General features: G+C 42.1%; 1 protein-coding gene and 1 pseudogene across 1 annotated transcript; both read right to left on the reverse strand.

Annotated features, from left to right (window-relative positions):
• Positions 1 to 7147: 7147 nt before the first annotated feature.
• On the reverse strand, positions 7148 to 19740 carry LOC110172433 (L-lactate dehydrogenase B chain). Its single transcript, XM_020938296.2, has 8 exons — positions 19623 to 19740; positions 16045 to 16181; positions 15227 to 15344; positions 13147 to 13320; positions 10992 to 11165; positions 9853 to 9970; positions 8995 to 9118; positions 7148 to 7671 (listed from the first exon to the last, which is right to left on the reverse strand). The coding sequence occupies exons 2-8, from the start codon at positions 16171 to 16173 to the stop codon at positions 7504 to 7506; spliced, it is 1005 nt and encodes a 334-aa protein (XP_020793955.1). The 5' UTR covers positions 16174 to 16181; positions 19623 to 19740; the 3' UTR covers positions 7148 to 7503.
• A 3742-nt stretch (positions 19741 to 23482) lies between these two features.
• On the reverse strand, positions 23483 to 23595 carry LOC129409092 (5S ribosomal RNA; annotated as a pseudogene).
• Positions 23596 to 24090: the final 495 nt, after the last annotated feature.

Raw genomic sequence — 24090 nt, forward strand, 5'->3', positions numbered from 1 at the left:
GGAGCACAGAGAGTCCCATTCACCATGACAACAGAGAGTAGAAATGCTCTGGTGCTAGCATACTTCTCTCCCATCAGAGCAAGCTGTGTTCATGTCTAAAACAGGACATTGGTACAGTGCTGTCTCAGTTTAGCCTCTACACATTTCCCTTTATGGATTAAGCAAAAATCCTAGAGGCCAAAGGCAGTGTTTTTTACTTTGGCAAAAGGCCTGGGCTAGACACATGACGTGGGCGTCACAGATTCAGTGGACACTAACAGGAGGTTCAAAGACCTGCATGGTCAAACAAATAGAATGCACTAGAGCTGCTCTGTCACACAGACCTTCACTGGAAGCACGTCCAAAAAACCGGAATGCCCATCTCTAAAATACTTTGAGTTATTTGTGTGTTCAACATGTGTGAATGAAACAAACACAACTCCAGATCTGTTTGTGATCAGGAAACTTTAATACTCTTTGTCTATTGGATAACTGATACAGTGAAATTAAAGAACCTTTCATGTATCCAGACAACAAACACAGAATCCCTCTGCTCTCGTGAGCAAGCAGGCTACAACCAAACACATCTACACATGAGCTGAACTGGAGCTGGTGCACTCACGACTAACTCCAGTCAGAATGACTGAAACCAGTGTGAATGAAATCAAATACAACTCCACGTATGCTTTTGCTGACGCTTTTGCATTGGTTAAAAGCTCAAAAAAGTCCATTTTGCATAATATATGTCCTGCAGGTTTCATTTTTAGGGATTTGTGTTTTTCTCCCACAAACATATCACTGATTTGGGCCTGACAACTATCTAAATAGATGTGGTTTAAAGGGCTCATAATGTGAGCGTAGTTATGAGGAAAAAGCGTGTGCTATGATGTTGTCTCCTGTTGCATTATGGAAAGAATCATGGACACTCTGCGTGTTATGATAAAATGTCCACACGGAGCGGCAACATTTCACAGAATCCACATGAATGATGCATCAGACAGGACACAGCTCCATTTACTCTGTCCCATCAGTCCATCAGCGGGACGAGGGGTCAGCGGGGGTCACTGGTGAGACATAAAAGCAGGAGAGAGCGGCTGTGGGACATTGGAGCAGAGATGGTGCTCAGAGGAGACGCGTGGCTGCTGACGGCGTTGGCTCTGGGTGGGCTCATGTTGGGACAGGACACAGTGAGCATGGGGGTCCCTCTGGGAGTCCCTCTGGGGGTCCCCCTGCACGGAGCTCCAGTGCACGGGACGCACACGGCAGGTATGCACACATCTATCAGACAGTATGGGGCGCTGCACAGAGAGGGGAGAGTAGAGCATGCAGTCGTGAAGTTGTATTTGGAGTGATTTGTGTATGTCTGAGTAATCTTTAATTGCTTTTTTCAAAACGCCCTTTTGCAGATCACTTTGCATTGTCATTTTGGTACAAATGAAAAAAAAAGAAGAAAAAAGTACTGCTCACTGGGGTGACGTGCAGCTATCCACAGTGGGGGCAAACTCTTTGTAGTGATGACGTTTACGATGACACCAGCTCCCATTGAGCACCACAGAAGTCAGCATAATTTGTTTCTTTTATTAAGTCATTTTAGATGAATTTTGTGATTTCAAAAGTCCCAATTATGACATAATGATCCATGGGTGTCATAGATTATAACTACAGCAGACACAAACATAATAGGTCTTCTTTAAAGTGGGAGGTCATCCGCCTGCTCGTCTCCATGGTGATGTCATTATTCCACAGTATAGACAACATGTCTCTATCCATAGAGACAAGCAGGTGATGCCGCCAAGTTACAGGTCCACATCTGTGGAGGGGCATTTTTAACCCTTATATTGTGTTAGAAAGCTACACTCATCTTTAGTGAACCTCATCTTCATCCATAGACCATATATATATATATATATATATATATATATATATATATATATATATATATATATATATATATATATATATATATATATATATATATATATATATATATATATATGAATGGACATAACTAACACTGTAGCTGCCGTGCTCCAAACAGGAAGTTCTCCAGGAGGCTCTTTCTGACTCTGGCTCCAAGTGACTTACGTTGGGATCTTTTCGTCCCTCTCTCTGTAACTGCTGCTGTGAACCTCATCATTTTGGTCTTAAAACATTCGTATTATCCTTCACCACATGATAATGATTTTTTTATTTGCTGTTTTGTCCATCATAAAAATCCTATTCATAACATAGAGCCTGGCTCTAGATTCACTCCTGTAACCATGAGCATTGTGAGCTTCGTTTGTGCGGCACTGAACACTGTGGGTGACATCACACTCGCTTAGTCCACTTCTTTTCTACAGTCTATGTCCTCATCCTCATACACCTCTTCCTCAGCTTCACTTTCCTCTCTGTGTTCAGAATCACGCCTCATAAACAGTGAACCTGCTCATGGTGACTGATGCTGCAACAGAATGCAGCTGATAATATCTCACTAAAACCCTGTTTATATATGACAATGTTTATTTTCGATTCAAAATGTATCAATGTGCTGCGAGAAAGAGAAGAGCTCACGTGGGTGAAGAGGACCGTTGTGTGTGTGTGTGTGTGTGTGTGTGTGTGCGTGCATGCGTGTGTGTGTGTGGGTGAATATAGATTCTACGAGAAAGTTTGAGTTCACGTGGGGGAGGGGTGGTGAAGGGGGCCTGTGTGTGTGTCTGTGTGTGTGTGTACGTCTGCATGTGTTCAAATTCAAAGATAATATAATGCATGAATAAAAAGAACAGAATGAAATAATATCTTGGGAGAAAAAAATTAAGTGATTTTGAAACCTAGAACAGATGAAAAGGATTACACATTTCGAAGTACGATATATTTTGGGAGAAAATATTGACAAGAAACGATAATAAACAAATCTACACACTCAAACAACAGCGAGTTTATCAATAAACACTCTTGAAAATGTACAATAAAGTAACAAAAACACAAACTGCAATAATAAATGAATAAAAAGCAGAATTAAGCAAATGAAGCCAGGCTCTATATTATGAATAGGATTATTTTTCTATGAGAAAGTTTGAGTTCACGTGGGGGAGGGGTGGTGAAGGGGGCCTGTGTGTGTGGTGTTTGCGCGTGTGTTGTGTGAGTGTGTGTTTGTGCGCGTCTGCATGTGTGTGTCTGTGAGTGTGTGTGTGTGTGTATGGGGGTGTGTCTGTGTGTGTGTGTTGTGGGGCGCATTGAGCCATATTTGATCCACAGAGCAGCCCACAGCTTGTAAGTGATGCGGGTTATTTTTGACCCGTAAAACCACAAATGTCACTTTTTTTTGAGACCTTTACAATTTACTAAAATGGTGAAAATTAATTTTGTTGCGTTAAAATAGTTGTGTCTGAGGATTAGATGAAGCCTCGTTCCAGTACAAAAAAGCAAATGGTAGTTTTTACATACCTAAACTTGAAAACGGGTCAGTTTTGACCTGGACACAATATAAGGGTTAAGTAATAAAAGAGCTCATAATTAAATCTTCTGGACAGATTTAATGCCATACTTTAGAACATTCCAGGCAAAGCAATAACATCTCTGTGGAAACACGGATGTGGCAAATCCTTCACCATAAAGTTACATAGAGAAACTTTAAACAGGCAATATGTAACTTGTGGTGGGAGGTCTCCATGGAGATACTGTTGCTTTGACTGGTTAGTTTGGAAATTGAGTTTGAAATGTGAATATGGTGACAACACTAGTCTGTACTCCTACCCCTCGATATTTTATAGCCATGATAGTTGCAGTGAAGGGGCTGATTATACTTGTACTGTGCCCTAGAGGAAGGCACTCCCCTGCTCCAGGACACTGGGTGGAAATGGTTTGGTGAGAGTTTGCACTGGCCTGAGCACAGAGGACAGGGGCTGGTTTCTCTCAGCATGTGCAGTGAGAGGAGCTGATACGTTTTAGGTCTAGATCCATAAATCTAAAGTAAATGTTATACTTCAGTGACAGAGGTGAGTACTACAGTACTTTTCTTAAGAAAGTTTTTATAGAAATACGTTTTTTTGCAGCGCTCCTTCAGAGATGATTTTGTTTGTCTCATTTCTGGAACAAAAAAATAAATAAAAATAACAGATTCTGTGCATTTTGTCCTTCAAATTACATTCACTTCAAATTATAAACCAGATGTTACATCCTGATAGTTTAGGTTACTCTTACTAGTTTTTCCAAATACTTTTTGTTGAACCACTACTTTGTGCTTTTACTTGAGTATTATTATTTTGAAGTAATGTTATTACTTGAATACAGTTGTTGGCTACTCCACCCACCATTGCTTGGTCACATGTTGTTTCATCATATCTGTGTGGGTCCCAGGTCTACCCCCCCTTCAGGTCCTACCCGCCCTTCGGGCCCTGAGGGACATCCTGCCTGATGACCCCAGTGTGTGTGTGTCTGAGACAGAGGAGAGGCTGCTCTGCACCGAGCGCAGCCACTTCAACCTCAACACGTTTGGTCTCCGCTTTGGCAAACGCCAGGGTGGCTCCAGGACCAGCTCCAGGACCAGCTCCAGGACCAGCTCCAGGACCAACTCCATGACCAACTCCAGGACCAACTCCAGGACCAACCCAGTCCAACAGGGCACCAGCTACTACCACCTGCCTGTGCCCGCCTACGGCCCCAGGTTGCTGCCCACCTGAGCTGCCCGCTGTCCACAGTGGCCTGTGAGCACACAGACGTTTAGGACTGAATGTTTCCTGTCATCTCTGAGTTTCACATTCTTATAATAAAACTGAAAATAATGAACCCTTTATGTAGTCTTATTTATAGTGGGGCTAAACACCTTAAACAATTAAACATCTAAAAAAACAAATAAAACACCTAACTCCGCCCACAGCCACTTTTCAAAGAGATCTACTAAACCGGGCAGGACCTGGAGGACCTGGAGTTGACAGAGGGTCTGGAGCTTTAAGGAGCACTGACAATGGTCTAACAAGTATCCACACTCCACACTCCGCCAGGTGTTATATCAGAAACACTTGTCTGTAATCAGGGCAGTCTTGTGTGATGTCACATAGTACTTGAAATTGCAGAGGACACTGAAGGCAGCACACATTCATTTATTTTTACTGTTTTTGGACAGAAATTTGCAAATTTAGCTCATTTGCACTAAAGATGCCCTATATATATATTTATATATATATATATATAATATATATATATATATATATATATATATATATATATATATATATACATATATATATATATATATATATATATATATACACATATACACAGTTTAGTGTAAAAAGTGGAGCTAGTGTTTGGTTCCACTTTTGTGTGGGACGATGATTATACACAGCACGTGGAGGGTTCACATTTCAGGGTAAAATATTTCGGAGTTGTTTTTAAAACATAAAGTGTTATTTAAAAGTTAAATGGGGGTTGGAGTTGGGGTTATTTGAGTTGATGTAGTTAAAATTAATTCAACTTCCCTTAGTGTTAATTTGGCCCCTCCCACCACCACTTCAACCTTCTGTAAGAGAAGACCAGTTTGAACCAGTTTTGGACAGAATTGCCTCTTTCATAATGTTTTAAAGAAAATAAAGGCTTTACATGCACTGAATGTGATTTTTTTTACAGTGAACTTTAATTTACACTTCTCAGTGTGCAGTTACTACTCCCCAAAATGTTAACGTGTAAAAATAAAACACCTCTGTGTGTTGTTCAGCTAAATATAGACCCTATAAAGTGTTATCTGTTTGCTCTTCAAACATTCATGTAACTCTTGATTTCAGGGTTAAACAGGAACTTTGGTCCAGTGTTACTTAATGAACATTTCCAAAAATGTTACATTAACTCTAGAACAGATTGGACTCATATAAACCCTGAGAGAATGTTCAAACTGATTTTGTAGAGTCAAGACTTTTTGCTGTGTATCTGGAGCATGAACCTGTTGCTGCTGGTAGAATCTTCTAGTCCAGAGAGTGAAATGATCCAAAGAACAGGACAGGAGCCTGTCGCTCTCGTCTTGACCACACACTGTCTCCTGGGACGAGCTGCAGCATCCAGAGCAAACTCAAAGGTCCTCTGACTGAGGCTGTTGTAACTGTATTTGTGATTATGAATATGTAGTGTTAATACTTTGTAGTTAATGTCATCAACAGAGTGAACTACTGAAAGGCACTGCTCTGTCTGTTAAACGTCAGTCTGAGCATGGAGAACAGACAGAGCTGCACAACAGATGATCTGATTTGTGCTGTTAAACAAGTCCCAGATTACATTACAGTGACAAGCCCAATAAGCTTTAGCCAACATTTTTTCAGTGAGTCACTCTCACCTTTTTGGTTGAAAATCAAACACCCTAAGCAGGAATATGAATGCTTGTATTGATAAAAAATATACTGTTTATATCCTAAAGTTTATTGTACCTTAAAGAGTTTTTATTTTTGGACTTTGGACTTTTATTTTTAAATAAAAGTTCCTTTTGACAGACCAGTGTAGGGTTGTGATGTTACAGTGACATGTCTTGACTTTCAAGGACCTGGGATGGTGTCCTGGAGCAGTTGGCCTGCAGATGGCACTATTCCCCTCCCTCCTAGTGCAGGAGGAGAGTGGAACCAAAATCTGTGTCTGAGCCGCAAGACACGTCACTGTAACATCACACCTACACACAAACTATGTCAGTTGTTTGTGCTGTTTTGTGCTGTTAAAAGTTTTGTTTGTACCGTTATGGTTCTTAAGATATTAGTAATTTTATTTTGATCTGAGGCTGTGGAAAAGTCTGTATTATTATATAAAATATGAATCCAAAGCAAGTTACTAAAGACTGATCCAGACTTTTCCACAGTCTCAGATTGTTTCTCTTCACTAGTTTTATTGTTTTCCTAAAGCCGCTGCCGTCAGCTGAGCGGAAATGACATAAAATAATACGATTCTGCTGTTTTGAGGCTATTTAACATTTTGAGAGGGGCCAACTTGATTGATTGCATTTAACTGACTTCCATGAACTATCAGCTCGTCTTCCTGGAGACCTGTGTAGCATGTTTTGGGTGTCATGGGGGGGGGGCTGTGTGCTGTGTGCATTACTAAGGTGTGCATTGTATCACTATGGTAACTGCTAAACATTCCTCCACAGACATACATGCACTAAACCCCTCCCCAATCCCTAAATGACACACAGAACAGAACACACACAGAAGCCTAATGTCCAGATTGTTTTTATTGGTCAGTGTGTCTCCTGAGTGGCCGGACCCTCCACATACAGAGGCAGACTGCGCTCACCTCCAGCTCAGTGTGTTCTGGACGCTGCTGGTGACAAGGGACACTTCTACTGTAACAGATGTGTTTGCTTCATGTACATAAGGCAGTGAGGTGACAAGGAAGAGCACCTGTTGTACCTGGAGGCAGTGAGTTGATATGTGGTCGTACCTGTCTGTTGTACCTGGAGGTTTCCGGTTTGGGAGCAGCAGCACAACCAAACTGCTTCCTACTGTGTGTGTGTGTGTGTTTATGACTAAAGAGAAAACGGTGATTGAAAAGTGAGAGGGCCACAGGGGCTCAGAGGTCCTTGAGGTCCTTCTGGATGCCCCACAGAGTGTCTGCGCTCTTCTTGAGCTGAGCCACCTCGGCGTCGGTCAGAGTCATGTTGACCACACTGCTGACCCCACTGCTGTTGAGCACACAGGGCAGGGACAGGAAGACCTCCTCTGAGATGCCGTACATGCTCTGAAAAGACAAAGAACCAGTCAGAAAACACACTGGAATTTCACTTATTTCATTAAAGGTGCATTTTGTAACTTTTTTTTTTGGTCCTGCTTGTCTGAGAAGTTTTTGCTTTTCCACAGTATGCTGTTATACATATCTATCTTACCTTCATTTAACTTTTTCTTAAAATGACGTTCAGAAAAACAAACACTTAAAGGACTTATAATGTATTTTCCACACTATTAGTCGTTCTGGATTATAAGACGCGCTGTCATTAAATGGTCTATTTTCAAACTTTTTTCACAAATAAACCACACTGGACTTTAAATGAAACCCAACAGTGTGATGGGTGAGTGGTTTTGTTTGTTTGTGGCGTTCACGGTGACTCTGGGCTTTGTTCAGTTGTGGTGTGTACGGAAGGTTTTGGGAAGGTTATTTTTAAAATGTATTCCCCTACAGATTACAGATTACATACACCAAAATGTAGTTTGTAACGGAATCCATTAAGTTACTTAAGGTGAGTAATGTAATCTGAATACTTTGGATTACTTGATTTGTTGTAGAGAAGCAAAGACTAGGATATCTTCACATAAGATGTTTTGTCTGCTAAAAGAAAATAAAAAAACGAGACTTTACTGAACCAAATAAAAAATATTATTGATAGAAGATGAGGAGACACAGTCAGACACAGCATGGTTTAATCCTGTTAAATCCTGTTTTAGACCTGGTTTAGTTCTGGTTTGGACCTGGTTTATTGTCCGGTGTGGAAGAGTGGAATTACGGAAAAAAAAAAAAAGAAAAAAAAAAGGGAATAGCCCAAAATGTAAAAACAGAAAAATACTGCTGTGTAATCCATTTATTTCAACAAAGTAAATGTAATCCAATTACCACTCACTGAAACCTAATTTGTACTCTGATTACGTAACTCCAGTACATGTAATCTGTTACTCCCCAACACTGTGTAGGGAGGGTGCTGTCTGTCGCTGGATTGTCGGCGTGTTCACAGTGACTCAGTTGTTCAGTCGTGTCTAGAAGTGACACATTGCAGTCGTCGCTTTTTCGGTTTGTTCCTCCGTTCCGTTCCTCGTCGGCGTGGAGTGATGAGTGTGTTTGTGGGTGTGTTTCTCTGTGCGGTTGCTGTCTGCTCCGTGTGTGTTTGTGTGTTCTGCGGGTGGTGCGGTTTTGTAGTTTACTGAAGTCGTGCTGGGACACCTGAGTGGATTCGTGTATAGTGCGCTCTGGATTGCGGGGCACGTGGTCGTTTCTTGATGGGGTTGGAGGCTTAAGAGCGCGTCTAATAGCCCGGAAAATACGGTAGGTGTTTAATGTGTGTGCGTGTGTTACCTTGACCATGGTGGAGACGGGATGCACGCGGCTCATGTTCTTGACGATGCTCTCGGTCAGATCAGCCACACTCAGACCGATGGCCCAGTTCGTGTAGCCCTTCAGCTTGATCACCTCATACGCACTACAGGACAAAAGAGGACAGCCGCTGACCACTGTGACCAACACCAGGGCAGAAAGAGCCTTGCCAGCAAGATGAATTCTCACAAACTCTTGAGAATCCATCCTTGCTTGCGATTGGCCCCATATCACTGACCAATCACAGAGCAGTTTGGGGGTAAGATAGCTCCGAACAAAGCAAAACAAACATGGCGTCGTAGACAAACGTACTTCTGTCTATTTTAGCAGAAACACAGACGATGCTTGTGTATTTGTGGACGGGGATAATGTCTGTGCTTTTCTCTCTTCAGCATGTAACAAAAGTTTTTCGCCTTGTTGTGATTCTTCGATCAATCAACATGCAGTATTTGTTTGAATCATCCAATTGTTGGTTCTGAACGCTGAACGATCGCTGTTCCAAATGATGAGTCTGTCCACAGAGCTCACATATCAGTCTGCTGAGAGAGACTGTGGAGACGTGTGTGTAGAGGCCGTTTTCTCCAGTTATGACTTTAATTTAATGAAAGGTTCTTATTATTATTTTAACTGGAAGAGAACGATCTTTTGGGTGTGAGGAGCCTGTACTTTAATCATCAGGTGTGGCAGCTCTTCGGTGGATTGCTTCCCTCTGTGGAATGTGTAGAACTACCTTTAGCTGTCAGTTAAGTAAAGTCTGGACATTGTTTTCATTCTCCATTGCACATGTTCAAGATATATATATGTATATACGAAGGTGCCCAGATGGAGGCGTCACAGTACCTGTCTACCACAGCCTTGTGCGTGGCCTTCCACTGTTCATGGTCTCCGTCTGTGCCGATGTCCGGGTTCAGCTTCTGCAGGTTAACCCCAGCCACGTTCGCTCCACTCCACACAGGAACTGAACCCACACACACAAAACAAAGCACATGAGACACAATGACCCACTCCACCCAGGAACTGAACTCAGACTTACTCCACACTTGAGAAAACCATGAAACCAGTCACCAGAGAACCTTCAGAACACTGGGAATGGTACAGGCACAGGTACTTTGGCAGTTTTTTGTTTGTTTTTCACTGGCAGTGTAGTATCCACCTTGGACTTGATGATTCATTACATAAAATAACGGTGGACATAATCACCTCACATCAGCAGTGCTCCACATACTGTCTCACCTCCTCAACTACTGGCAGCAGAGGGAATCACCATGGGGAAAATAAATCAACTAGGTAATGAGGAAGTAATGCAAAACAGTAATGCAAGGGATTTGATGACAGAAATGTTTAAAACGAGTCTGGCAGTGATTTATGAACGTGTAGGGCTTCTGTCTATGACATCACAATCCAGTGAAATTTGTTTGTTTCTTTTTGACAGAGGAAAATTAGTGGGAATGACACAAAATACAACTCCAGGAATGTTTTTAATGAGAGAACAAAAATTCTAACATAACTAAAAGCTCAAAAAATAAATTTAGCATAACATGTATCTTTAAAGGTGCATTGTGTAACTTTTCTAGTGGACGCTCCATCAAACACTTTTCGCCATGGAGATGTTATTGCGTTGTCTGGGATGTTTCACAGTGTGGTATTAAACTTTTCTATCTTCATGGAGACCAAACCAGACCAAGTTACAGGTCAGATCTGTGGAGAGGCGACCCCGCTCACAGTCAGAATGTCTGTTTTTAGGCATTTTTGAGCAGTAAAACCAGCTGTAATTGAATAAATGTAAGGTAAAGCTGTTTAATGACATATCCACAGAGACAAGCAGGCACTAAACCCCCAACCAAAAAGTGACATAGTGCACCTATAAGGTTGTGGTTTAGGTTCAGATTAGCTCAGTAGTGACATTGGTTAAGGCTAGGATCAGGCTCAGAGAAAAGAATGGAAGTCAATGAAGCATAAACATGAGTGTGTGTCCTCACCGCTCGTGTCCCCGTGCTCGCCCAGGACCCAGCCGTTGAAGGAGCTGGCGTGGATGCCCAGGCGCTCGGCCATCAGGAAGCGGAACCGCGCAGAGTCTAGGTTTGTGCCACTGCCGATGACACGGTGTTTGGGCAAACCACTCAGCTTCCAGGTCACATAGGTCAACACGTCCACTGCACACACATACACACACACACACACATACACACACACACAAAGACACACTTTAAAAATATGCTGGAAATGGAAGACAAATCATGTAAAATTAAAGAAAGCATCTGTGACCTCCAGATTGGATTACTGTAATGCACTTTATGTTGGTGTCAGTCAAAATGCACTTTGTCATTTGCAACGAGTCCAAAACTCAGCGGCTCAACTTTTAACTGGAACCCAGAAACACAGGAGCATCTCACCTATTTTAGCCTCTCTCCACTGGCTCCCAGTGTGCTTTAGAGTTGAGTTTAAAATTATGATATTTACTTTTAAATGTTTGCACGGCCTAGTGCCCTCCTGCCTCTCTGACCTAATCCACTCTTACACCTCAGGTCAGCAGACCAGCTCCAGCTCAACGTCCCAAAGACTAAACTTCGCTGGGCCTGAGCGTTTTCTGTTGCAGCTGCACGGCTGTGGAACTAGCTGCCATGACACATTCAGAATCTGTACCTGTTTTTAAACTCCTAAAAACATATATTTTTTCACAAGTTTTTAACAGTGAGGTGTACCTTTATTGTTGTTGAGTATCTTTTCTGTTTTTTTTTGTAATTGTATTTGTATTGTGTATTGTGTTGTACTGGAATTGTCCATCCATCCATTTTCTTTCGCTTATCTGGGGCCGAGTCACGGTTGGCAGCAGTTTAAGCAGAGACTCCAGCTCCTCCGGGAGGAGGTATCATACCAACTTTATAAATAAAGTTGGTATGATATGGTAAATACATGAATAACCTAAAATAGTTAAAGATCCAATGCTCATTTATTCCATGTATTTGAATAAAATGTCTTGCCCCAGTACAGTACATCAAATTATCTCATTTTATTGTTTGATAATCTGGAAGTATGCAGTTAGCATGATAGTTGTACCAGCAGTAGTCAAGGTAAGGGTTCCCAGTTCCTTGTGTCCTTGTGCGTTCTTCAGTGCACACAGACACTGGAGGAGAGCCGAGTCAAGTCTTGAATATCAATGTGTGTGTGAACGGACAAATGGACGTGAATCTAAATGAGAGTTCAACATGGCCTAAAATGGGACTAAATCAGTTTTCAGATGTAATCAGGCCACATATAATGTCATTCTGAACAATGATGCAACTGGAGGACAGCACCATGAACAGATTTGCCTCTAAATAAAACAAAAACTCACAACTGCACAGGGCCTTGTGTAGCAGTGGGGCAGTACACACACCACAGTTTGCGAAACACTGAATTAGACTGAAGAAAACATACAACCATCTGCAGTTTGTCTGTAATGTAGTATTACACACATAAGTGTATATTCATTAAACTCATACATTGTTTATTGCCACTGTCTTCCTCCTAAAGTCTCTTATGTTTGAGTTTATTTATTGCAGATAACAATTAACCACTGTCCTCAAACTCTCCATCTCTGCTCCTCTTCACTTTTCCCTGTGTCTGCAGACTTTGTGGAGAGTGCATGGCAGAGTCCCACCCCCAGGTCCCTAAACCTCAGGCCCAGGGTCCTGACTGGTGCAGAGATAAGCAAAGTGCTGCACTTAGTAAGACTTTTATAAATCCTGTAGTTTATAAATCAACCCTCTGAATGGTCAGTACATAAGCCCCAGCACCTGCAGGGTTTCTGTTTTCCACCTATTCACCTGGCTCCCCCTAGAGGCTCACTGTGAGGCTGCAGATCTAGCTACATGTGTGAAGTGTCACGTACCTGGACACCACTGTGTGTGGCAGTGTAAACAATGAAACCAAACACAAATCCAGGTCTGTTTGTGATGAGGAAACAGCATTATTACAGAGATCAGAAAATAGCCTGATATGGACCCTTTAAGATAAACTTAATTTAGACGACAGATATGTTGGTCGACTAAAACCACATCAACCAACTAAATGACTAAAGGCCTACAGCCCTAGAGCCCTAAAGCAGTGTCAGACCAGGGCTGGAAACCATGATGAGGGTGCTGTGGTTCATACCTGGGTTGGAGACCACTATGAGGGTGCAGTTAGGGCTGTACTTCATGATCTGGGGGATGATGGACTTGAAGACGTTGACGTTCCTCTGGACCAGGTTGAGGCGGCTCTCCCCCTCCTGCTGTCTGACCCCAGCAGTGACCACCACCAGGCGGGAGTTAGCTGTGACCGCATAGTCTGCAACACAGCACGGGCATGATCAGACTGAACTACCAGCACACACCTCCAATCACAAACACAAGTCCATTCTACAGGATGACCAGATTTTCTGTAAGGTCAAGTGAGCACTGAAGGATTTTAAACTATGATCTCCTCAGAGAATGCTAAAATGTAGTTAATGTTCCACTGTATGGCATTAAACCTTTATCTTGAATGTATTTGATTACACAAAGATATAGACCAGCAAATTGGTCTGCAGATTAAACTGGGTCGATATTTGCTTGACATTGCACAAAATAAGATTACGCTGCTCCATTTCGGCTTAGGAGCTAAACTGGATTGTGCTGGTCTAAAAATCATTTCTACTTTTTTCTCCTACTTCTATTTTATTATCATGAGACTATCTGCATTGGTCATGAAAAAAAAATAAAACAATATAGTGGTAGATATTATGTTACATTTCATTTCATACAAAGTGTTTTGGCAGTGAGTTACTTTGCGGTGCACAGACCTACATCAGAGTATCAGTGTTTTCAGGTGTCAGATCAGATCTGTACGAACATGAATTCGTGGGAGCTGGAGGCACCAGATGGTTCTGTCTCTGGAGCTTTTTTCAGTCGGATTAGTGTAAACCAGTGGTGCTCAATACGTCGATCGTGATCTACCAGTCGATCGCCAAGGTCGTGTGGGTAGATCGCCGTGTCTTGTCTCGGACTCGCGTTTGGACTCTGTCTTGTCTCTCACTCGAGGTCTGACACTCAACAAGTGTGATCATATTTCATTCCGGCCGCTGCTGTTGGTAATAAACTTGTAGCGTCTCAGTGCAGCCTGTGCGCTCATTTGAAACCCGCGGAGACTCTACGGCGCATTACAAACACACACGCTCCCTATGCACGGCTCGTCTGCGACAGCGTGTGCCCTCGTGTACCAGCGTGCATCACAGGGCAGGTTCAACTTCCTAAACATCCTACCTGTCCATCTGCCTCACGTCAGCACGCCGCCCCTCGCCTTTTCACGCTCTCGCTCCTTCCTGCGTACAGCCAACACAAGCCCCTCCCACAGTGCGGCTGATTAGAAGAGCAAGACCAAACGTGAAGCAAAAACCAGTCTAAATTTGTGTTCCAGTGTTGGCACAAAGCAGGTCTACAGCATAGAGCAGATCTACAGAACAGACCTACTGCCACATTTGGCTGAAGTTTGTCTAACAAAAGTGCACAAATGCATCTGTGTTTGTCACGATGTGCGTTTGGTTTGGTAAACGTGCAGAGGCTGGTAAATATCACTGCAAAACCAGAAAGAATGCAACTCCAGTTTGGAACTTTACAAAACAGGTTTAAAAATCTTCCTTCACTTTTTTCACAGTTTTGTGTAAAGTGCCAGAGGAAGTTCTCTTAAAGAAGTGGTTCTCAAACTGTGGGTGAGGGTCCAAAAAAGGGGCACAGAGTGTTTCAGTGCAGTTTGCTTGACTTTGTATTAGGTAGATCATTGTGACTTGGTCATTTTGTAAGTAGCTCACATGATGAAAAAGTGTGAACACCCCTGGTGCAAACGAACACTGCACCCACAACCAAAACGACTTGAATACAAACAAAGTGTGGACGGGGCCACAGTGACAGGAGCATATATCCATTATTCAGGCTTTAGCATTGGTTTAATAAGGAAAAATGTAACTGTAAAAACTGTAAAAACTATTCAGCTCTGGAAGGGTTAGGGTTAGGCTGGTTTGAGCACCAGCACATGAATGTTTCGACATCTGGAAAAAGAAATAGAAATGACCTAAAATGGCAGGGATGTTACACAATGGGGCTTTAAAGGGTAAAAATGTCCAGATGTCAGATTGTGGCTGTCAGATGCTCACTGATTGTTCTAGCTTGTCATGGGTGCTGTTTGGTTTCCTGTATGTGCTGAAGAACAGGAGGCCCACCTTTGTTTGCGCAGATCTTGGAGGTCTTGAGGAACAGGCTGCCGTGCTGAAGGTCCATCATCTCCCCTTTGAGACGGTCCTCCATAACATCCACCAGAGCCAGCTCGTCACACAGGTCCTGGCACACGCACACAGATGTAAGCCTGACATGTACAATATGTGCTTTAAACGAGACATATTTTACTTCTGTTTAGTATTTTTATTAAACTATCACATATATTTTGCATTGTACATTCTGTTCATTGTAATACTGATCTCAAACGGCCTCATAATAGAAATGCGTCCATTGACTTCCTGTTCAAAAATGCAAAACTGAGATAATATGTGAATAAGTCCTTGGTTTAAGTATTTCTCCTCACTTGAGTACATTTTGACAATCTTAAAACACAATTTGTGTTCTTTCCAGAGCAGTAGCATTTGTCTCCTCATTTCAGGGGAGAAAAAGACTTGTCATTGTCTTATTTGAAGTAAAAGAAGACATTTTGTGCTTCTTCTATTAGTGAATGTTATTTTAAGGCACAATTTTAAGCACTTCCAAACTGTTGATCCTTTTTCACAATGCATTTTCTAGTGGCATTTCATCTTAATAAGCAGTAGATTTTTTCTGTTTGATTGAAAAATACTGTGTTATGGTTGAAAAATACTTCTTACAAAAGTAACTGCATAGTACTGTGGTTCTGTGGTGCTGTGGTCCAAAGCAAGAAAAAGATCATGTGCAAAACATCTGTGACAAAAATAAGAATGTAGATTTGACTAGATTTGATTTGTGTTCATTTCAGAGTATGTTTGTGAGGAGCTGTTGGTGGTGGACGACTCACCCGGAGCAGGATGCTGATGGCACAGGCCATGCCCACCTGGCCCACCCCCACCACGGTCACCTTGTTACGGGGGAGCTCGGGGCCGCTGGAGGCCAGAGGACTGATCAGCTTCTCCATCACAGATGCCATGTTCTCAGCTGCAGACAGAGGGCGCTGTGGTTAAGGAGGCTCTATTGTCATGAGACTATTTATACAGCACCAGGCTATATTTAAATATTTATCTACCACCGTAGAACCACTGTGCCACAACATACCACACTGTACCACACTGTACCACACTGTACCACAACATACCACACTGTACTACACTGTACCACACCAAACCACACTGTACCACACTGTACCACACCGAACCACAACATACCACACTGTACCACACTGTACCACACCGAACCACAACATACCACACTGTACCACACTGTACCACACCGAACCACACTGTACCACACCAAACCACACTGTACCACACCGAACCACAACATACCACACTGTACCACAACGTACCACACCGAACCACACTGTACCACACCAAACCACACTGTACCACACCGAACCACAACATACCACAACGTACCACAACGTACCACACTGCACCACACTGTACCACACTGTACCACACTGTACCAAACCAAACCACAACATACCACAACGTACCACAACGTACCACACTGTACCACACTGTACCACACTGTACCAAACCAAACCACAACGTACCAAAACATACCACACTGTACCACACTGTACCACACTGTACCACACCGAACCACAACATACCACAACGTACCACAACGTACCACACTGTACCACACTGTACCACACTGTACCAAACCAAACCACAACGTACCAAAACATACCACACTGTACCACACTGTACCACACCGAACCACAACATACCACACTGTACCAAACCGTACCACACTGTACCACACTGTATATATATATAAGTTTCCATTTACTACCACATACACACACATACTATATATATGTATATATATATGTATAGCACAGGTGCAGCATGTGTGTGTTTGTGTTAGTAAATGGAAACTTGGCAACATCAAGGTCAGAGTGTCCTGTGGAGCCATGATGAGGGCCCCGTAAAGGGGAGGGGCCACACAGAGGGGAGGGGCCACACAGAGGGGGAGGGGCCACACAAGAGGGCAGAGGGTGTGAAAGGGGTGAGGTGAGCAGCTGCATTTTTGTTCATGTTTTTTCATTCTTGTTTTAGTGTGCATTTGTCTACAAAAGTTGGAGTTTCTGTGTTTAAAGCTACAGTATGGAACATTCTGGAGGTGGCACGAAACCCGCAAGAGTCCAGGGAAATACACAGTGGCGTTGTAATGACTCGGTGTCATGACTCAATGTTGTTATACATTCTACAAATTAATATTTAAAAAAAAATTATGTGTATATATATATATATATATATATATATATAATATATATATATATATATATATATATATATATATATATATATATATATATATATATATATATATATATATATATATATATATATATATATATATATATATATATATATATATATATATTTTTTTTTTTTTTACACTTACACTACACTGTGAGCAGTATTCATTCTACACTCTGTGCTGTAAGATATTACTGTAGCCACAGCTGCCCTGGGACAGACTGACAGAAGTGACTCTGCCAATCTGCACCATTGGACACATGTGATGGACACATGTGAGGGACACATGTGAGGGACACATGTGAGGGACACAGGTGAGGGACACATGTGAGGGACACATGTGAGGGACACATGTGAGGGACACAGGTGAGGGACACATATTCTTTTAACAATCTGCTGCCAGTGAAATCAGACAGGACCAAGGTAATAAAAATACATGCAAGACCATGTTACTATTCTGAGTACTTCTTATTATATTTGCTTTGGACTGAATACATTGAATACTTTGAATACATTGAATACTTCGAATACAATGAATACTTTGCAGGAAGAGTGAAAGGTTCCTAATAGTGCATGTGATTTAAAAATAAGTTTGAGCAAATCCAAATGTTCTTTATGATGATTCTTCATAGACCAGCTGTTCTGAAAAGTATACAGGTCCAAATTGTATTCACCAGTTGATTAAAAGTAGATATTTTGATTGTCAGTATTTTTAGACTGCACTCTAATATTTTTTGTAGTATTCTTCTTCTGTTCTGTTTCTTATGAGGATGACAGTTTTAGAATGATCTAAAGCTACAGTGTGTCACTTTATGTAAGGCTTTAACTTTCTATTTCCACTGAATCATGGCCTCCAGAAAGTTGCACACTGTGGCTTTAATATTGTGCTGCATATGAGTGATGAGTGTGAGTGATTCACTATGAGATCCTGTTGTGTGTGGTCCCAGACCTGACAGGTGACACTGTGACAGCAGTGGGCATCATGTACTGTACTGCACTGTACTGTACTGTACTGTACTGTACTATTACACAATACTACGAAAATGTGCTATTTAGAACTATGAAAGCATAAGAGTCATCTGTAATGATCTGCTGCTGCTGTCTGTAGTCCAGTACTAGTGAACTGCAGCTACTGAATATCTGAACATAATGGTGATAAACAGAGTATTACATCAGCTTATTTTTTTTTACACTTACACTACACTATGAGCAGTATTCATTCTACACTCTGTGCTGTAAGATACTGCTGTAGCCACAGCTGCCCTGGGACAGACTGACAGAAGTGACGCTGCCAATCTGCACCACAGGACACAAGTGAGGATACAGGTGAGGACACTACAAGTACTACTGCAGTACTACTACTCCAACTACTACACTCGCACTACTCTTGCTACTACACTACTACAGTCTGATCAGTGTACCCGAGTACTAGTACCCTGTAGGATGTTGAATATTTGACTTCCCGCACAATGGTAATAGACAAAGTATTAAGCAGGTTCACTACTACTACTACTAATACTACTACTACTACTACTACTACTACTACTACTACTACTACTACTACTACTACAAACTGGTCAGTGTACTAGTACCCACCACTTATTGAATATTTGATTTCCTTCACAATGGTGAGTATTAGACAGGCTTAGTTCTTTAGTACTACTACTAATACCACTACTACTCTTCTTACTACTACTATGAATATCACTGCTACTACTGCAGTGTAGTCCAGTACTAGTACTCAGCAGTAGTAGAGTATTTAACCTTCCACACAATAGTGACAGCCTAAGCTTTAGGAGGCTTATATAAGAGCAGGCAGGCCCCACTGTGCTTTGTGCTCTCAGCCAATGAGAGCAGCTCTTATCAGCGAGCTCTCCTCCAGCTCACACAGCAAACGCACCAAACATGGAGCTGTGGAGGAGACTCAAGAGCAAGTCCCTTGCAAGCTTTGTCCCATGCTTATCCAACATTCTGTCCAGTATTCTGAACAATAATCTGACCTCAAAGTACTGCACGTACCATATTGAAACAGCACAGAAATCTGGCAAAGTATGGCACTGAAAAAATACTTGAATACACCAGCCATGCAAACCCGCTCGCCTATTCTCCCAATTACAACCCAAAGCCAAACAAACAAAGCCCCACTGACCTGTGTGTGTTTTTGTGAATGCACGCGGGTCCTGAGTCTCCGGTCGGTCCTGGGGGTCCTGTGCAGTGTGAGCGAGCAGACTGTCGGAGAGATGGAGCCGAGATGGAGAGAGAGAGAGAGAGAGAGAGAGGACGGGGGAGGGGAGAGGGGGTGTGGTGCTTTCTCTCTCCTTACAGTCTGAACCTCTGAAGACACTAACCACTCAAATATAATCTGTTTTTCAACGGCTTTGATACTAAAATCTATATTTTGCCACAAATTCCAAAACCTGTGACTCACACTCACGAACTTAAATACATGTTCAAGCTTTGACCAGAGATGGGAAGAGGAGCCAAAAAAATTTTACTCAAGAAAGAGTCATTTAACAGTAAGTGTGATGTAAGTATGAGAGAAAATTTGAAGTGAATGTAATTTGAAGGACAAAATCTGGTGTTTTCAAAGGACAAACACAAAAATAAGACAAACTAAGACATATCTGACGCAGCTGCAAGAAACACAGATGTTCAAATCATTTCAGACTGTTACATAAAACTTTAGTCACTTTAGACTGACTCACAGTGGGAAGAGGAAGCACAGCTTTTTCCCAAGTAAAAGTACTGTTACTTCAATAAAAAATATGACTTAATTAGGAGTAAAAGTATGCTGCTAGAAAAGTACTGTGAACAATAGAATAAATGTAACTGAGTAAATGTAACTGAGTACTGCCCACCTCTGGTTAATGATGGTTATAAATGTGTTGATGTTTATATTTGAACCACAAAGTCTCCTTGTAAGACTATTTTCTGTTCAAACATGCTGACTTGTTTTGTGTTATGTGAATAGTTTTGTAAAGATTTGTTGCTGGTTTGAATATTGTAATAAGACAGAGATCGGGTCAAATACCGTGCAAATTCTATTCTCTGGCAACATGTTTTTGTCCTAATCAACTTTAAAGTCGCAAAGTATGTTATGTTCAAATGTAAACGGGCAAAGACAGAGTTCAGTCCTGGCTCATGGTAAAGCTGCACCGTGGCACTTTTTCTGGCAGCAGTTTTGAAACCTGTTTATCTCCATGGTGATGGTTTTGCATCACTTGAAATGATCCACAGTAACGCCCCACTGGCATTGCAAACTTAATCATCTCTGTGGAGATGAGCAGGTGTCAAAATATTTTAGCAATAAAAAACTCAAATGGAGTGAATGAAAGATTTCAGTTTAATGCTCCACTGTGGAATATTCCACCAATGTTTTAGACATGCTTTAATGGTCTAATAGTGCAGACTCACTCCCATAATCTGAGGGCTGCTTTAGTCCTTGCTTAAACCTGGTTTAGTTCTGTTTTAGACCTGGTTTAGACTTTGTTTAGATCTGGTTTAGTCCTGCTTTAGTCCTGGTTTAGACTTTGCTTAGACCTGGTTTAGTCCTGCTTTAGTCCTGGTTTAGACTTTGCTTAGACCTGCTTTAGTTCTGTTTTAGTCCTGCTTTAGCCCTGCTTAGACCTGGTTTAGTCCTCGTTTGACCTGGTTTAGACTTTGTTTAGACCTGGTTCAGTCCTAGTTGTTCTAACATTGTCTGAGATGTCATCCTGCTGTATATTTTCCAATCCTCTTTTGTATGGACAGAATTTATGGCAGCAGTAGTAGTAGTAGTAGTAGTAGTAGTAGCAGCAGCAGCAGCAGTAGTAGTAGTAGTAGTAGTAGTAGTAGCAGTAGTTTATTCAGTTATTTGTAGTGGCTTGAATAACACAAAAGTAGCACATGACTGCTGCTGTTTATGTTTCCACGGTGACCTTGCGCGCCCTTGTTTGGTCACGTTCTGCTTCCTGGCATTGTGTATAAAACATGAGGATGGAGCAGCGGAGGATGGACGTGCACGTGCAGTCGGTGTGCATGTGAGGAGGGGGCAGGGGCAGGGGTGCCGGGGGGCTTCTCACGTGGAGCTCCCATTGGCCCAGAGTGGAGGGGGCGTGGCTACAGGGGGCTTACATAACGCTCTCCATCTTCTGCTCCAACGCACACACACACACACACACACACACACAGGAGGAGAACACAGGAATGTCACAGTAACACAGAAAACACTATAAGAATAAAAAAGGAGAAACTGCTTTATTTTCTAGCTACAGATTCCTTTGGGTTTGGGTGGTGTATTGTAAAAGTGTTTGAACAAAATGTTTGAGAAGAGAAATGGCTAAAATAAAGAGCTGGTTTGATAAAATAAACAAAATAATTATCAGTGGCATAAAACTAAGACTTTGACTAACTTTACTGATGCACAAGGGAAATAATTTGGACACAGAAGTCCACATCACAATATAATATAATAACAAAAAGAAAAAATATAAATGGTGATAATAAATTCTAAATAAGTAGCAAAAAAGAGCAAGAGACAGGAGTCAAATGAGACATAATTATATAAATGTTAATGTACAGTAAAAATAAAACAGAAAGATAAGTAATAAAATATAAAATCTCAGCTTTATTCAAGAGGTCATAGACAAATGTGATTTTTGTGACAGAGTGTCCAAATGAACTGAGCCTCACAGCAAGAAGGCTTTGGGTTCAACTGGCGGGCCCCTCTGTGTGGAGTTTGCATGTTCTCTCTGTTTGTGTGGAGTTTGCATGTTCTCCCTGTTTGTGTGGAGTTTGCATGTTCTCCCTGTTTGTGTGGAGTTTGCATGTTCTGCCTATGTTTGTGTGGGTTTCTTCTGAGTGCTCTGGTCTCCAGCTGAGGGAGTCCTGACCCAGATTAGGTCAGGATCTGGAGACGGGTGAACAGACGCCCCAGCAGCCTGAAGGAGGGACACAATTCCCAGTGACCACAATACCAACCTTAAATGTTTGGTACAAATATATGAAGGTAAAATACAGTATGATGTCAGTATTGATCATTCAACTAAAATGAAATCTTCTGGGGATTATAATTGTATAATAAACTCATATGACAAGAAACAGAAGCACTGGGACTGAGGTAGTGTCTTTATGAAGTCAGACAGACCTGTAGAGGCCGTGCTGATGCTGTAGCTGCACTGGATTTCTCTGTAGCTCTTACGGGTCCCTGAGGACAGGAGAAGAAAAGGCCATTGTTGTGGCCCCTCACAAGGTTGTTGGTGGTGTCAGGTTATGGACTGGTTTGTACAGGGACACAAGCCTTTTTTTCCAATGGCACACTTCTGTTGGGGCCTTGGAGGGGGTCTGTGCGGGCTCCAGCACAGCTTCAGTGCTCTGTAAGACACTGACGTCAGCCAAGCATAACTCATGTCTTCTTTATTAATAACATTTAAATCATAAAAAGGCATTTAGTAATTCCTAGGTCTGTGAGGCGTGGCTAAATCTAAAGCTAATAAACACTAAACAACTTATCTCCAGGTTCACTTCTGTGCCCCTCTGCGTCTGGATCTCTCTCTATGTGATGCACTGGGCATGTGGATGTATTATGCTGTGGAAATATCAGATTACCAATATCAGAGCACGTCGGCTCAACATCACTAGAAATACAGAGGATTATCACAAGATCAAATCAACATTTGGTGAGAGATGAATATTTTATATTTGTTTCTGCTTTCTCTCTTGTCCAATCATCTGTTTGGTCATTTTAATTGCTCCTCAGTTAAACTGATTTAGGAGCTCATGGTACAGGCTGATACTGATCAAATAATAATAAAACTAATAATACATAGCTCTTTTATGGTCACTCAAAGACGCTTTACACAGCATTATTCATTCACTCCACATTTGATAGTGGTAATCTAATATTGTAGGCAAGGAAGTGAGAGGTGCCATTCTGCACCATCAACCCCTCCAACCACTTTCATACAAGTCAATGGGTGAAGTGCCTTGCCTAAGGACACAATGACACTGGTGCACTGGTGGTTGGGAATACCACTGTGGCACCTGGTATTCCCAAGGGGCTCCCATCCAAGTACTAACCTGGCCCAGCCCTGTTTAGCTTCTGAGATCAGATCAGGTTTTGACAAGAAGGTTTGGCCACAGGCAATAGGCAGCAGACACATTCCAAAGTGAACCAGTGGAAACGAGGCTATGCCAAAACCAGCATCCAGCACAGCCCGACCACAGATCATGTGGGAAGTAAATGCATGTTTCTTTTGGAGGTTAAGTGTCTTCACACTAACAAAAAGAATCAATATGGTGGCATCTGATTGGACAGTAGAAGAAAGAGAAGTGAGTGTTTGAGAGTTCACACACGTACAAGACATGTGTGCAATGATGTAGGACAGAGGGGAGGCTTAGACCAGCCCTGTGTCAGGGTGTGGTGAGTATTTTTAAATGACCTTACACAGTCATGTGGCTGCCTTTGCCCCTGCTTGAACCGCCACCTTAACATGTTGGAGGGGTCTTAGTGCGAATGATCCCGGGAACTATGTTGCTGGGGGGTTCGAGCCCCTGATAGGGTCACCCAAAGCAAACAGGTCCTGAGGGAAAGGTCAGACTAAGAGCAGCAGCAGCAGCAGAAGAAGAAGAAGAAACAT

The sequence above is a fragment of the Boleophthalmus pectinirostris genome, unplaced genomic scaffold, assembly GCF_026225935.1.
Source record: "Boleophthalmus pectinirostris isolate CB_2022bp ecotype Guang Dong unplaced genomic scaffold, ASM2622593v1 HiC_scaffold_18, whole genome shotgun sequence".
NCBI classification, from domain to species: domain Eukaryota; kingdom Metazoa; phylum Chordata; class Actinopteri; order Gobiiformes; family Gobiidae; genus Boleophthalmus; species Boleophthalmus pectinirostris.

Coding starts and splice junctions, on each gene's coding strand:
- LOC110172433 (XM_020938296.2), bottom strand. CDS start 16,173: ATGGCATCTGTGATGGAGAAGCTGATCAGTCCTCTGGCCTCCAGCGGC. Junction 13,321..15,226: donor CAAGATCTGCGCAAACAAAG/GTGGGCCTCCTG, acceptor GCTGTGTTGCAG/ACTATGCGGTCACAGCTAAC. Junction 9,119..9,852: donor CACAAGGCTGTGGTAGACAG/GTACTGTGACGC, acceptor TTTGTCCTGTAG/TGCGTATGAGGTGATCAAGC.